At 35.6% G+C, this 12,458-nt stretch overlaps 2 protein-coding genes across 2 annotated transcripts in view; one reads left to right on the plus strand and one right to left on the minus strand.

The window, feature by feature from the left end:
• NT5DC1 (5'-nucleotidase domain containing 1) overlaps nucleotides 1-12,458 on the minus strand; it is a 126,221-nt gene that overhangs the window by 91,072 nt on the left and 22,691 nt on the right. The window lies entirely within an intron of this gene.
• The window catches only part of COL10A1 (collagen type X alpha 1 chain), a 34,206-nt gene that overhangs the window by 15,751 nt on the left and 5,997 nt on the right, over nucleotides 1-12,458 (plus strand). Inside the window, exon 2 of the mRNA XM_053974125.1 lies at nucleotides 11,609-11,762. Within this exon, the coding sequence (XP_053830100.1) occupies nucleotides 11,624-11,762 (139 nt within the window). The 5' untranslated portion in view covers nucleotides 11,609-11,623. The remainder of the gene's footprint in view (nucleotides 1-11,608; nucleotides 11,763-12,458) is intronic.

The following is a 12,458-nucleotide window of genomic DNA, read 5'->3' on the forward strand; positions in this document are numbered from 1 at the left end:
AGGATTTCAGAGGGATACAGTTACCAATAAGGAGAGAGTCAAGAAGTCTCTCAACAAGACAACAGAGCTAAAAAGTGATCATGCTTTAAATTACACTACTATAAAGGACATATGAAACACTTGCATTCTTGGCTTTTTTTTTCCTTGGGAAGATTTCACTTTAATTCACGGCAATTGAGTGATAGTTTACAACTTTCAATACCAGTTTTCATAGATCAAACAGCTTTTAATAACAATATGAAATACTATGTCTTTAAAAATAAAAAGCAAAGACTGTGAAAATAGTTTTCCTTAAAAAAACCCTGATGCCCTGAATTGTAAAAGCATAAGAGAAAAGAGTTTAAGCATTAAAATAATTACCTGATGTTATAACAGGAAATATATGTAATTCATCTTTAGTGTGAACTGTGACGTTTCAACAAGATCAGATTTTCAGATAAAACACTGCCAAATTTTCACCAGTCCAACTCAATATGTCATTCATGCAATAACTGCAACTTCTTATACCTCATGTTTTTGCTTTTTCAAAAATATTTGTTTAAAACTGTTTGTTCATCCTTTAATAAAAAGTCAGGAAAAAAACGTTTCTACCCTAGTCCTGTACATACATCTTGCAAAGCAGCTCAGAGGCATTAGTTCTTTCCACAGGTTTGGAATTTGGGACATAGTGATACAATGTACAAAATATCTGATCTGCCACTACCACAAAATTTTATGCAATTCTTACAAATTTCTGATTGCATTTGCACAATAAATGCTTGTTACAGTTTGGCAGCTAAATGCCCCAAAGAGCTTAACTACACCTTCAGAGTCAAGATCTCACACCTACTTAGCTGCTTAATGGAACACTCTCCAAAAGAAACAGACTGTGTTTCTTTTGGAAGAGGCAGTGACAGAATATCATCACATCTACTTTGCCCTCCTAGGACAAGAACAGAAACTTGAGATGCTTCCTACGTGCCTTCCAGGCATGTGGCATAAAAACAGAAGTCAAGGAAAAATGCTGCGCTGTAGGGGTATAGGGAGCTGATTAAGGCAGTCACCTGAAATGTAATTAGATACCATCAGGCCTTGATTATAAGCTGATGGTTGAGACTTGGACAACCTAAAGTCCTTTCCTGAACATTAGCATAACTTGGAAAAAACATGTTTTATTTCAAGTAGACATTTTAGATGTAGGCCATAAACTACTCCAAACACAAAACATAGTCTTGCTGATCATCAATTTTTTGCAGTTGTATGCAAGTATGCAAGCCAACTTCTCCCAACTACTAGACATAAAAAAGCACCTGCATCTGAGGGGTCATACTTGTCTTTCAGGTAACTTAGGAATGAAAGATTCTAAGGAGCATTTTAATAACTTGGGAGAGAGGCTTCTGTCAGAAGTTTGAACAAACACCATGAGGCAGTTTTCCCTCAGAACAGCTGGATGGTAGTGCATCCTGCATCATCATTCCATAGAAAAATGATTTAAAAATACTGGAATTTTAACTTGCTCTCTATTCTTGAATCTGCCACGTCTCAACAGCAGCAGGTTCTTTACATCTATGACTGTTTTTGACTTTTCCTTGTCAAAAGACCAAGATCCTGTATTCCGAAGAGACCATTTAGCCCTGTGAGATTGATAGGTACCATCACTGCGACAGCTTCTAATCAAATTCTCTAGAAACTTCAGATTGTTTTCTTAGACAATACAAATTTTTACAGTGAGGTTTTCTCTGCTTCTAAAAGATGATCCAGTAGAAGTTTAAACATTCCAAATCAGTTTTAGAAATAATGTGACAAAACTGTCTACTATTCCAATAAAGTTTGTAAAATAGATCTTGCTTTGTCAATGCAAAAGTTTGTCTTATTTTTATTTGGCATTTTGTATCTCTAGAAACTGTAAAGGTAGTAAAATTTTATTATATTGGTATTAAATAGTTTGTAAGGTTAACCAGAGATTATTTCACATATCAAATAAATTCTGCTCATGCTCCTGCCAGCTCAGTTTTCCAACAGTTTTGGCACTCCCTATGTGACTAGCCTAAATATATCTTCCCTTAAAGTACCTGCAAGCTATTGGTGCACAAACAAACAAAACCCCCTGTTCTAAACGACTTGAGTGTCTCAGGGATATAGCGTTGCAGGAAAGGCTCAGAGGGAAAAGTCTGCCATAGTTCATGTAAACATCCTGTGGTCATCAGCACAGCCAAAGGTGGAATCCAACTATGAAAACCAATTTTTAAATACAATTTCTGTACACAGGACATACCAGAAAAGATCTGGATTTAGACAAGTATAAAAAGGAAACAGGAGAAAAATACTCTAGTATTTTAATTTTGCTTTTACTTACTAATATTTAAGTAAGCAAATACATCCCACCACAGGTCTATAGACACAGGAGGTCTATTTTCTGAAACAATAAGGTCTCTCTGAATGAACTAACATGCATTCTTGGTGAACTAATATTTCAACAGTGTTATGTTTATGTCCTGAAAAAAGGAGAATGTTTCAAGATTCTCAGCTTTATTTAAAAGTATTTCAAACTGGTAAATGAAAGAGTTTCAATCAAAAAATAAAATTCTAAATCTCATTCTTGTAACTTCTACTGAATTTGCAGGTGGATCTCCTGTATATAAGGCTTAATTTTGAATCTACTACATCTAAATCTAATACTGAAGTCTATTGTTGAAAAAATGTGAAGTATCTTTTAAAAAAAGGGAAAGCTAGCATGCAGAATGAGATTGCAAATATGCAAATATAAAGATAGAACCTTGCCTTGTTTCCAGTGCAGAGAGGGATAACCAGATACTAATTGGATAAGCCGTGCAATGGCAATAGAACCACTGAATTTAATGTACCAGATTTAATGTTAAATGATGTGATGACACTAGCATAGATACCATATCAAGTAACAGCATTCATTTTAGCCACAGCTTCCCAGATTCCACACTTATTTTTCATTGAAAACTAATTGAGAGCAACCATTATTTTCTACTATTAAAAAGTCCTCCCCTTAATCATCATATGATACTTTTCCTTACTGCAAATACTTACAGTAGCTCTAAAACTGGAATCAACATCTTTTTGGAGGACAAACCCAAAAGTCCTACAAGACTTTTTTAAGAGAGATGTTGCATGAGATAATAATGTAATTCAGAGTCCACATCATAATTTGGACTATGTGACATGGATAAATGAGTCTTTCCCTCCTTAGCCCATCTCCTATCCCCACTCTTACTTTTGTATGCAGCAGAATTACACTGGTGGAGTATCTGTGATCTGTGGAGATCACTGTCAATGGGTGCAGAAGTCATTTCACATCACCTCTAGCAGGAGTCCAATTTTCAACTTTGTTTTTTCATCATTTAGTACAGTATCAGCAGGGAAATTGGAAACAGGATGACGTTTGGTCAGCCTGTCTGTCATGAATTTAGAAGTCCCTATCTTTCCTGGTATCTCCATACATTTTTGTATCAGTAGTTTGGAAAGTATCTATCTGCTTCACATATGAGTCTCTTTATATAACTCTCTTTTGGTCCTCAAAGCTTTGAATGTAAAAGCATACTAGTAAAGTTCATAAAAAAAGATCATCCCTCATATTTATGCGGTTTTCCTCCTATGGAGGAAGATGTCCTACAGGAGACATTGAAACTTGTGATTTGAGTCAGGTAATACAGCAAATGTCACCTATAAAACTTTGTAGCCCTCATTTTCTGTAATAATAAAAGCGACACTGCATTAGTACTTTATTAAAAGCAAGTAATTCTGACTCTCCTATGTGACAATATAATGCTTATAAAAATCAATTTCAGCTAATTGAAATGAAAACTAGTCTATTACTAATCATCAGGAACAATTAGACTTCATGGACTCAAGCTTATTCTGCATCCGTGAGAGAGAATTGATACAGAATCATAGAATCATTTAGATTTCAAAAGACTTTAGGATCATCAAGTCCAACCATGTCCCTAAACACCACATCTACAGGTCTTTTAATACCTCCAGGAATGGTGACTCCACTCCTTCCTTGGGCAGTGTGTTCCAATGCTTGACAACCCTTTTTGTAAAGAAATTTGTCCTAATATCCACTCTAACCCACTCCCGGTGTAACGTGAGGCCATTTCCTCTTGTTGTATCATTCTCTACTTAGGAAAAGACACTGGAACCCACTCTAACTTCTTTTCAGATAGTTGTAGAGAGAAATAAGGTCCTCCCTGAGACTCTTTTCTCCTGGCTAAACAAATTCCTCAACCACTGCTCATAGGGCTTACACTCACCATATGCACATGCAACCACCAAAAGAATTTTTCAAAGTTTTAATTTAAATAAATTAAAACAAAACAGCAATATTTAAAATGCCAGACCTAATAAAACAAACAAATCCCTTATTTTTGACATGAACCCAGACAGCTTTTTATTTGTTCTGGTTGTAGAAGTCTGGATTTCCCCCATTGGCACCTGTTTTTAAACATGGAAGTTTAAAAACAACTCTGTGCCAACTGTCCAAACCACAGCAGGTAGTATAGTCAATGAATGAGACTATTCAGCAGGCTGACTACATGCTCCAGTGGCTACACTTGAAAAAGTAGCTCAGTTACACCTATTTTTGACCAAGTATTTGGAAGATTCCCCTAATTATGGGATACCAAAGGAAGCTGCATGAACTTTTTCACCTTTGGGAAAGTAGAAGTGGTTCCCACTCTTTTTTTTCCATGGTTTCTACTTTATTCACTGTGGTTCAGGGCATTCTGACAGAAACCTTGAGTCCAGCAAGCACAGAGGTAGAGAAAGATATTAAATAATCTAATAAAAATCAGTGAAAAAATAGAGCATGAATTAAAAAAATGAATAAAAATAGTCCTCTCTGTGAAAATATGACTACTCAACGTATTTACATTTCTATGTGAATGCTCTTTTTAAACAAGAACATCAGGTACTTACTAAAATAGAAAGAAGACTTGCAGTAATTTTTAAAGACTAATGATCTATTTAATGTGTTTAAAAAATATTTTTAAACATACTGTGAAATGACATGGACCTACAGAAAACAAGCCTCCATCCTTCAATCCTCCATCACTCCCAAGAAAGTCTGAGTGATTTTAATCCAAATCAAATTCTTAAAGAAATTCATTGTATTGACACAACTGGGAGTGCAATCAACATCAACCAGAAGGCTGAAAATGAACATCATCAGCTAGAATGAACTGGAAACCTCTTTATCTGATTATGTTTAAGTAGCTCCAGAAAGAGTTTTGTGGAACTCCCTTGTCAAAATCCAGAGCAAAATCTTTGCATTTACTGAGGCTATTCAATGACCAGGATCCTGGAAATTTTACTTTCCTGAGCAAGTTAATGAAATACTTCTGCTCCTCCTCTCCATGCAAGTCCTGCCATCAGCTGCATGTTTGCACTTTTAAACAGAACTAGTGAAAATACAAACATTATAGTTAAATATTTACACTATTTAATTGGAAAAGCATTTGTGAAAGAAAGAATGAATATTTAATATATAAACCCAGATTTGTGTTTTCAGTATCTTGAAATGGATTGGTTTTCAATTAAACCCACACATTTGATAGGAGTTTCAAATTAATTCATTCATTTAAATAATATTTGTTGTTTTTACTTTCAGAAGCAAGACAGGGAGAAATAAAAATGAGGGCGGAATAAGGTCAGGCCAACAGGATACCCAAGGAAAACACTAGTACTTCTGTTTGGCATCTTTTACTCAGTTACCAGAAATTCTCTAAGATGGGTGAAGCCTAGTGAACATGGTGATAAACAATGTAGTGCTGTTAGAAAGCAATAATCAATAATCAATAATCAATAAGTAATAATACTATCCAGTCTCAGAGGACTGTGTCATAAAAACATTCATGTCAGTCTCAAAGCTTTCTCTATAAGCTATGTGGAACACATCTTCTCTTGAGGTTTCAACATGGTTATTCAGTGTCCCTGAAAGTTAACTCAGCCAGAATACAACTATAAATATTTAACTGGGTGTCATCTATTTAAATATATTGCTATACTAAATAGAGCTCTTGTGATCAACAGTTACTTGAGCTGAACAGAACAAACTGGTCAGCAGTCAGTTTTGCAGTGCCAGAAAAAATACAGACCATCTTTCCATAACTACTTGAAAGGAGAACATTTACTCAACCACAATTACAAGTGTTAAAAGAGTGTAAGGACTTAAAGTCTATAAAAAGAGTACAACAGGACTGTAGGAGTAACAGAATTTGTTTTGCTTTGTTTAAAGAGAATTCTTTATCATATCCCAAAATATGGATATAGATAGGGCTGTACAGCCCTACACATTACCTTAACAAGCCCCTTAATTAAAAAAGACAACATGCATTCTAAAACTCAAAATAAATTTTATTTATTTTTCAATTAGAAAGGTAAATATTTCCTTCACCAAGATGTTTTCTAGTCCTGTGCAGTCCAAGCAGCTAGTGTTGCAGTAGAAAATACCCTCCATGTAAATAGACTGTTACAATAAATACAAAAAAAACCAAACAGCAACAAAATAAACAAACAACCACCCAGATTTCCCACAGCTATCAAGTTAACAAGTTTTCCCTTTTCCTATTCCTTTGTGTCCATTTGACTGCAGGCAATAAAAAGCTGAAACTCCTCTGTATTAGTTTGGCCTGTCAGGTTCAGTGGAACACTTTGTTGCTCTGCACTCCCATTGAGAGCTTACCTGGCTGCCATCGTAGGAGCATGAGAACACTTCTCACCACTGTGTGACAGAAAGGGATGGAGGACAGCTTTAAACCATGGAGTTGACATGATTTAGGAGTTTCCAAAGTGCTATAAAGCATACCACAAACTAGAAAATCAAATTATTCCTTTAATTTCATGGCAAGCTTTCAAACTTCTCCTGGAAACTCTTAAACACCTTTCTTTGAAAACTTAAAATTGGAGACTGGAGAGTTCATTCACCAGAGATGGTGCTAGAAGCTGTTAGACTCCTTTGCTGTTAGAGTCCTTTCCAAAACTACCACGTGTTTTGGGTACAAGTATTTTAATAGAAGAAGACTAGTCACAGACTAGGACATTCTTCAAGGTTACTTCAAGCAGGTAAGAAAACTGGTCCTGAGCCAGAGGCAGCAAAAGCACTGTGTCCTGTTGCTGACAGTGTTTTGATTTTATATCGTCAATAACAAATTATTCCCCATTTTTTCAGTCTACTTTTTAAATTAAAGGAAAAAATCTCCCACCACCACATTCTTGACTCTTTTTTCATAATTGACATAACTAATCCAAATAAAGGGAGTAAACACCCCTCCACAGATGAGGTTCCCTGAGTACCACTTTTTACCATAAAAAGTAATTATAATACATAACACCAATTTTAAGAAAAAAAGTCAGGATTAAGACTAAAGGCCAATTATTAAAAATAAGACATATTTCAAGTTAAATCTGTGAGCTATTACTTTCAGAGAGCTCTGTTATTTGAAACTAAGCTCAGGGTTTGTGCTTAGATGGTGCAAAAACTAAGATTAAATACTCCAAGTCAAAACAATAAATATATTCACACCAAGTATCCTCAGCATCAAGAACATAACTGGCCAGTTCCCAGCTACTGCAAGGACCTAGCACAAGCTATTCTGGAGTTTTGCTTCTCAGCTTTCTTTTTTTTATTGAAGGGTGCATGACAGGGAGTGGTTTATTGTTTCATTACAGTTTATGCTTAATTAATATGTTCCATGACTCTTCCTTTGAAGGAGTTGCTTGTTGTGGAACTCACTCAAGTCACTTTGAGAGTAACTTGTAGGGTTGTGGTGAAAGTCAATTCCCATTTCCCAAATCATGGTATCATTTCTATGCTACACATTTCCACTGACTCTGTGGGAGTAAGAGACCAAAGCATAAAGGGGTTTTGGAAAGCATGCATAGTGTATGCTTTCTAGCAACATTCAACAACAACAACCTGAACACCCAGTCAGCAAATCTCACGAAACACTGCAGACTGCTGCAAATGGCACTGGAGGCTTTGACTTCAGTACCATTCATGTGATCCCCAGAGACTATTTGGAGTCTTTTTGTCGCAGTTAAGCTTAGGACTTCAGCTACTGCATCGCCATAACCTGAGTACTTTTAAATGGGAAGATGCAGCCAGCACACTACTAAAAAGAAAGTTCTGAAGTAGCAGAATGAATCAAATTTTATTCCTGACTATTACATTTGTGGGGAGGAGGGAGTGAAGATTCCTTCATTTTTAAGCAAAAACAACTTTCTAAGTGTGTAACTATAAAACAAAAGCATCTGAAGGTTTGTATTTTGAAAACAGCTTTTCAAATAATCTTTCTAGTTTACAATATGCTGTTACTGTAAATAGAGATACACAAGTGTGTCTGTTGCACATATTTTTGCATGGGTAAATACATACCACAGCACACCTTTCACATGCATGCTTAGCACTAAATGCATGTTAGTGCTCTGCCAATATGAAATAGCCACAGCAACAGGGAAAACATACAAAAGCAGTGAACTCCAATTCTACCTAAACTTCCCACACCCACAAAAAACAAAACCTCAAGCCAGAGTAGAGTAAGATAGCACAATAGGGTGGAGCTCAGGTTAATCACAAGGACAACGGGTTTGCCTGTATATACCTTTTGACCCTACAATCATCCCTATTTAGGCAGAGACACAGAGATTATTCACCTTCCTGCCCAGAGGGAGCCAAGAGGCAGGAAGCGAGGCTGCTGGGCAAATGTCAGTGTGAATTATTGGTGCTTTTGTAACATAAGTGTACCTGCTTTGGGGGTATTTATGAATTAGCAAGAAATTAGCACAAAACTGTGTGTGCATGAAACTGTCGCCTGCTGTTCTTAACCAAATATTATCAAATTAGCAACAACCACACTTACCACTGAAAGCTGTATATTTAAATGCTTTAAAAAATCAAAAGCTATTTTTGGATTTATACAAACCAAAAAAGAGGCTGGAGCTGTGTTTTTTCAAGGAGGAAATAAACTTTATGCCCATATATTTGCTACCTCTGTCAAAAGTGGATGACTGGATCCTCATTTGAGTTTATAGAGAATATTTTTTTAAATAAACACCTTGAGAAGTTACACAAAAAACCTGAGGACAGAGTTTCTTTCTCTGACAGATTAAAAGAAATTGAATACACATGTGGGGAGTAGAAATACCATCTCAGATATGCAAACTCTCTGAAAATCACTGACCAGGTCAGGCGTGCAAGCTTAATGGAAGAAACAGGCTTAAGTCTGAAGACCCCTGCAGCAAAAAGGGTTATTTACAAAAATAGTACAAGAACAGTGTTGTTTAGAGGATGGCTAGGAAGAAGAATAGAAGAAAAGAACTGTTCAACAATACATTGAATAAATTATTGCACTTATTAGTGTAAGTTAAAACATTAATCCAGTTCTCTACTAAGCAAAGGTATTAGCACAATTGGAAGCAGAACAGACTTGATGGTCCATTGGTCCCTTTCAGTACAGTAACTTGTGTTCTAGGATGCTTGCCATAATACATAAAAGCCAAAAAAGCTGAAGAGTGTGGAATTAAACAAAGACATGGAGCAGGTAAAATTCAGCCCACGTTAACCTGTCATTCCACAGGACAGCCACAGGGTTCAGGGCCACCAGCTCAGTCTTTTGGTTGGAACAGTAACAAGTGTTCCTTCTGTACCTACCATGCATGAGAATTGACAGTAGTACATATTATTTATTAGTATTACTATAGCTCCTACAAAATTGAATCTATATATGAATATCAAAGAAGTCTGCAATTGGCAAAAGAGTTTCAATATACAGATAATTTATATGTATTTTTTCTTAAAGCAAAGTACAATATATATTTAATTCTACAGTTTCGTCCTTAATCAGAAAAGTTGTTTCTTGTCTCTTAATTTGACCTTCAGTTTTAGAAGATTATTCAGAGTCACAATTCAAGAGCTTAGAGTTACTGCCTATTTAGGACTGAACTTCAATAAAGTGATGCTGAATCACTGTAAAATTTATTAAAAAAAACCAAAGGAAGTTGCAGTCTGTGGGTACAGTCCATTAAGCAAGACCAGTTTAACAAAATCTATTAAGAGCTAAAACCATAACCACCAACACTAAAACCAGCATCAGTTACTAAACTGAAACCCCCAAACAGCACCCTGTGTTAACATTTGTGAAATAAAGCAAATGTTCAGTACATTTGTTACAACTGGACACAATGAAATTCTCATTTTGTAAGGTGAACTCACATTTCAAGATTTCATAATACAGAAACATTACCTGCATTATATGTGTAGTAGTATACCTCAAACATCAAAACAGAAGTCTAGAGACATAACATTAAGATAATCTCCTAAAATAACTGCCTAAAAGTAATCAGGTTCTCTGACAACTCCCTTATTAACATCTGAATTGATTGGAAGTTCTTCACTTGTATCCCAGTGAACAAGTGGGGTTACTCCTGAAAGTAACAGCTCACCAAAGTTCAAAATGTATGTCTTTCCTTAAAATATCTACAGAGACATTTAAATGAACACTTGGAATTACTAACCTTATTTACTAGTTCATGATTTTCCAAGTGTTACTTGTATCAATTCTAAAAACAGAGGGGCCATAAAATTTTAGAAAAAACAAGCTATGAGCAATATAATCTCATAAATAATAAGAAATCCAATAAAATAATGAGAAAAAAATTAACAAAAAAAATCCCTTAAGAGAATCTAGGATGACTGCCCAAAATAGCTCTCCCCCACCCCTAAAAAACACACTTATACACACACAGGTAATTACTGCTTACTGATTTTGGGGGAGGAGCTTATGTCCAGCAGTCACCCAACTAAGGGAAAACCAGATAAATACTCAAGGGTGGCACTTGAAATCATCAGCTTCTGCTCACTCACCAGTGGCAGAACTCCTCCTCAGTAGAGGAGGATCCACTCCTCTACCACTCTGCATTGGAGCTCCACAACAGTTTGGTATGTCATGATTTCATTTTATTCTCTTTGGTTTTGAAGGTAACTTCTTCAGGATGCCTGTTTTCTGTCTGGGGAGGGAAGAGGGTTGATATTTAAGGGCCAGTGACAGCATCCTCATTGCCACTAGGGCTCTTTGTAAGGCTAGAGGTTTCATCAGGTTTCAACCAGGTTTCAACTTTGGTGAGATTTTTGCCACTGATGCTGAAGGAACCAGGACTTCATCCTTCATTTGCTATAGCATTAGACAGAGGCAATAAGATCATGGAAGTGTTTATGTATTTTCACTGAAAACTTTTCTTCTTTTCAAGAGTTTTGGTATATGGAACTCCTGAACTTACTTTGGAGGTCTAGTTAAAATAGTCACTGCTTCTGAATATTTTGTCTTGAATAGGCTGCCATCCAATCAAAATTATTCTTTTCCTAAGAGTGAGACTATTGCCTCTAATCTATCTATGCAACAGCTCCATCATTCAAAAGTGATAGCAATGCTGATTCCCCTTTTCTTAGAGCATTTTTCAAAACTAGTGAAAGCAGATGGAAGTAACAACAAAATATTGTTATTTTTAATACCAATAATTTAAGAAAACTCATTTATTCATGCTCCAAAACCAGAGCTAAACAGCTTTTCTTTACAACAAACTTTTTCTACCTTTTCTAACACAGAACAGATTTGGAAACATGCATTTACAAATATCTTTACTGATGCTGTTCTGTTTGAACATTGTCCATGGTGGTGATGGATATTTTTCTGAGCGATATCAGAAACAATCCAGCATCAAGGGGCCGCATTTTCTACCATACAATGTAAAGAGTCAAGGTAAGTTTACTATTTTTTAATGATAAACTAACACACTTATTCCTAGAGGTTCAATACATGAACAAAAGCTCTTTGCTTATACTACTGGTATTCAAATTTCACTAACAATTTAGGTTTATTGAAATGATTTTGTCACTGCAGAAAGAATCTACAGTGGCTCTGGAGTTACCTCTTCCTGACAAAGATGCACACCTATCAGACAAATGTTTTACACAATAAACACCAAAGGCATATAGAGCAGAAACAAAGCCCCAGATCTCTGCTTCAATAGTGGGAGTAACACAGCATGATTGTGTACATAATGATGTACAATATGCTAATTATGAATTTCTTGATTTAGCACTGGGATTTCTAGCAACAGACCTGTCACCTAAAACCTATCTACATTCAGGAAGAATTTTTACATATTTTGTCATGTTATCTGTACTCAAAACAGACCTTAGGTATGAATTTAAATATATATATGATACACATGGGTAAATGAAGACCCGCTTAAGGCCTAGAAAGACAAAATAAAATTATATATAGTTGTACAAATGTGTCATAAACTTCTATATAGTTTTTCATGAGTGATTTAAGCTTATGCTTTAATTATCAGGATAAGCACATAGTAATATAACAATTTTAGCTTTAATATATTTAAAAAAAAACTTCTTCATTGCATAAATCAGTCTTATGGCAGCTTGGATAGGCAAC

The sequence above is a fragment of the Vidua macroura genome, chromosome 3 (assembly GCF_024509145.1).
Source record: "Vidua macroura isolate BioBank_ID:100142 chromosome 3, ASM2450914v1, whole genome shotgun sequence".
NCBI classification, from domain to species: Eukaryota; Metazoa; Chordata; class Aves; order Passeriformes; family Viduidae; genus Vidua; species Vidua macroura.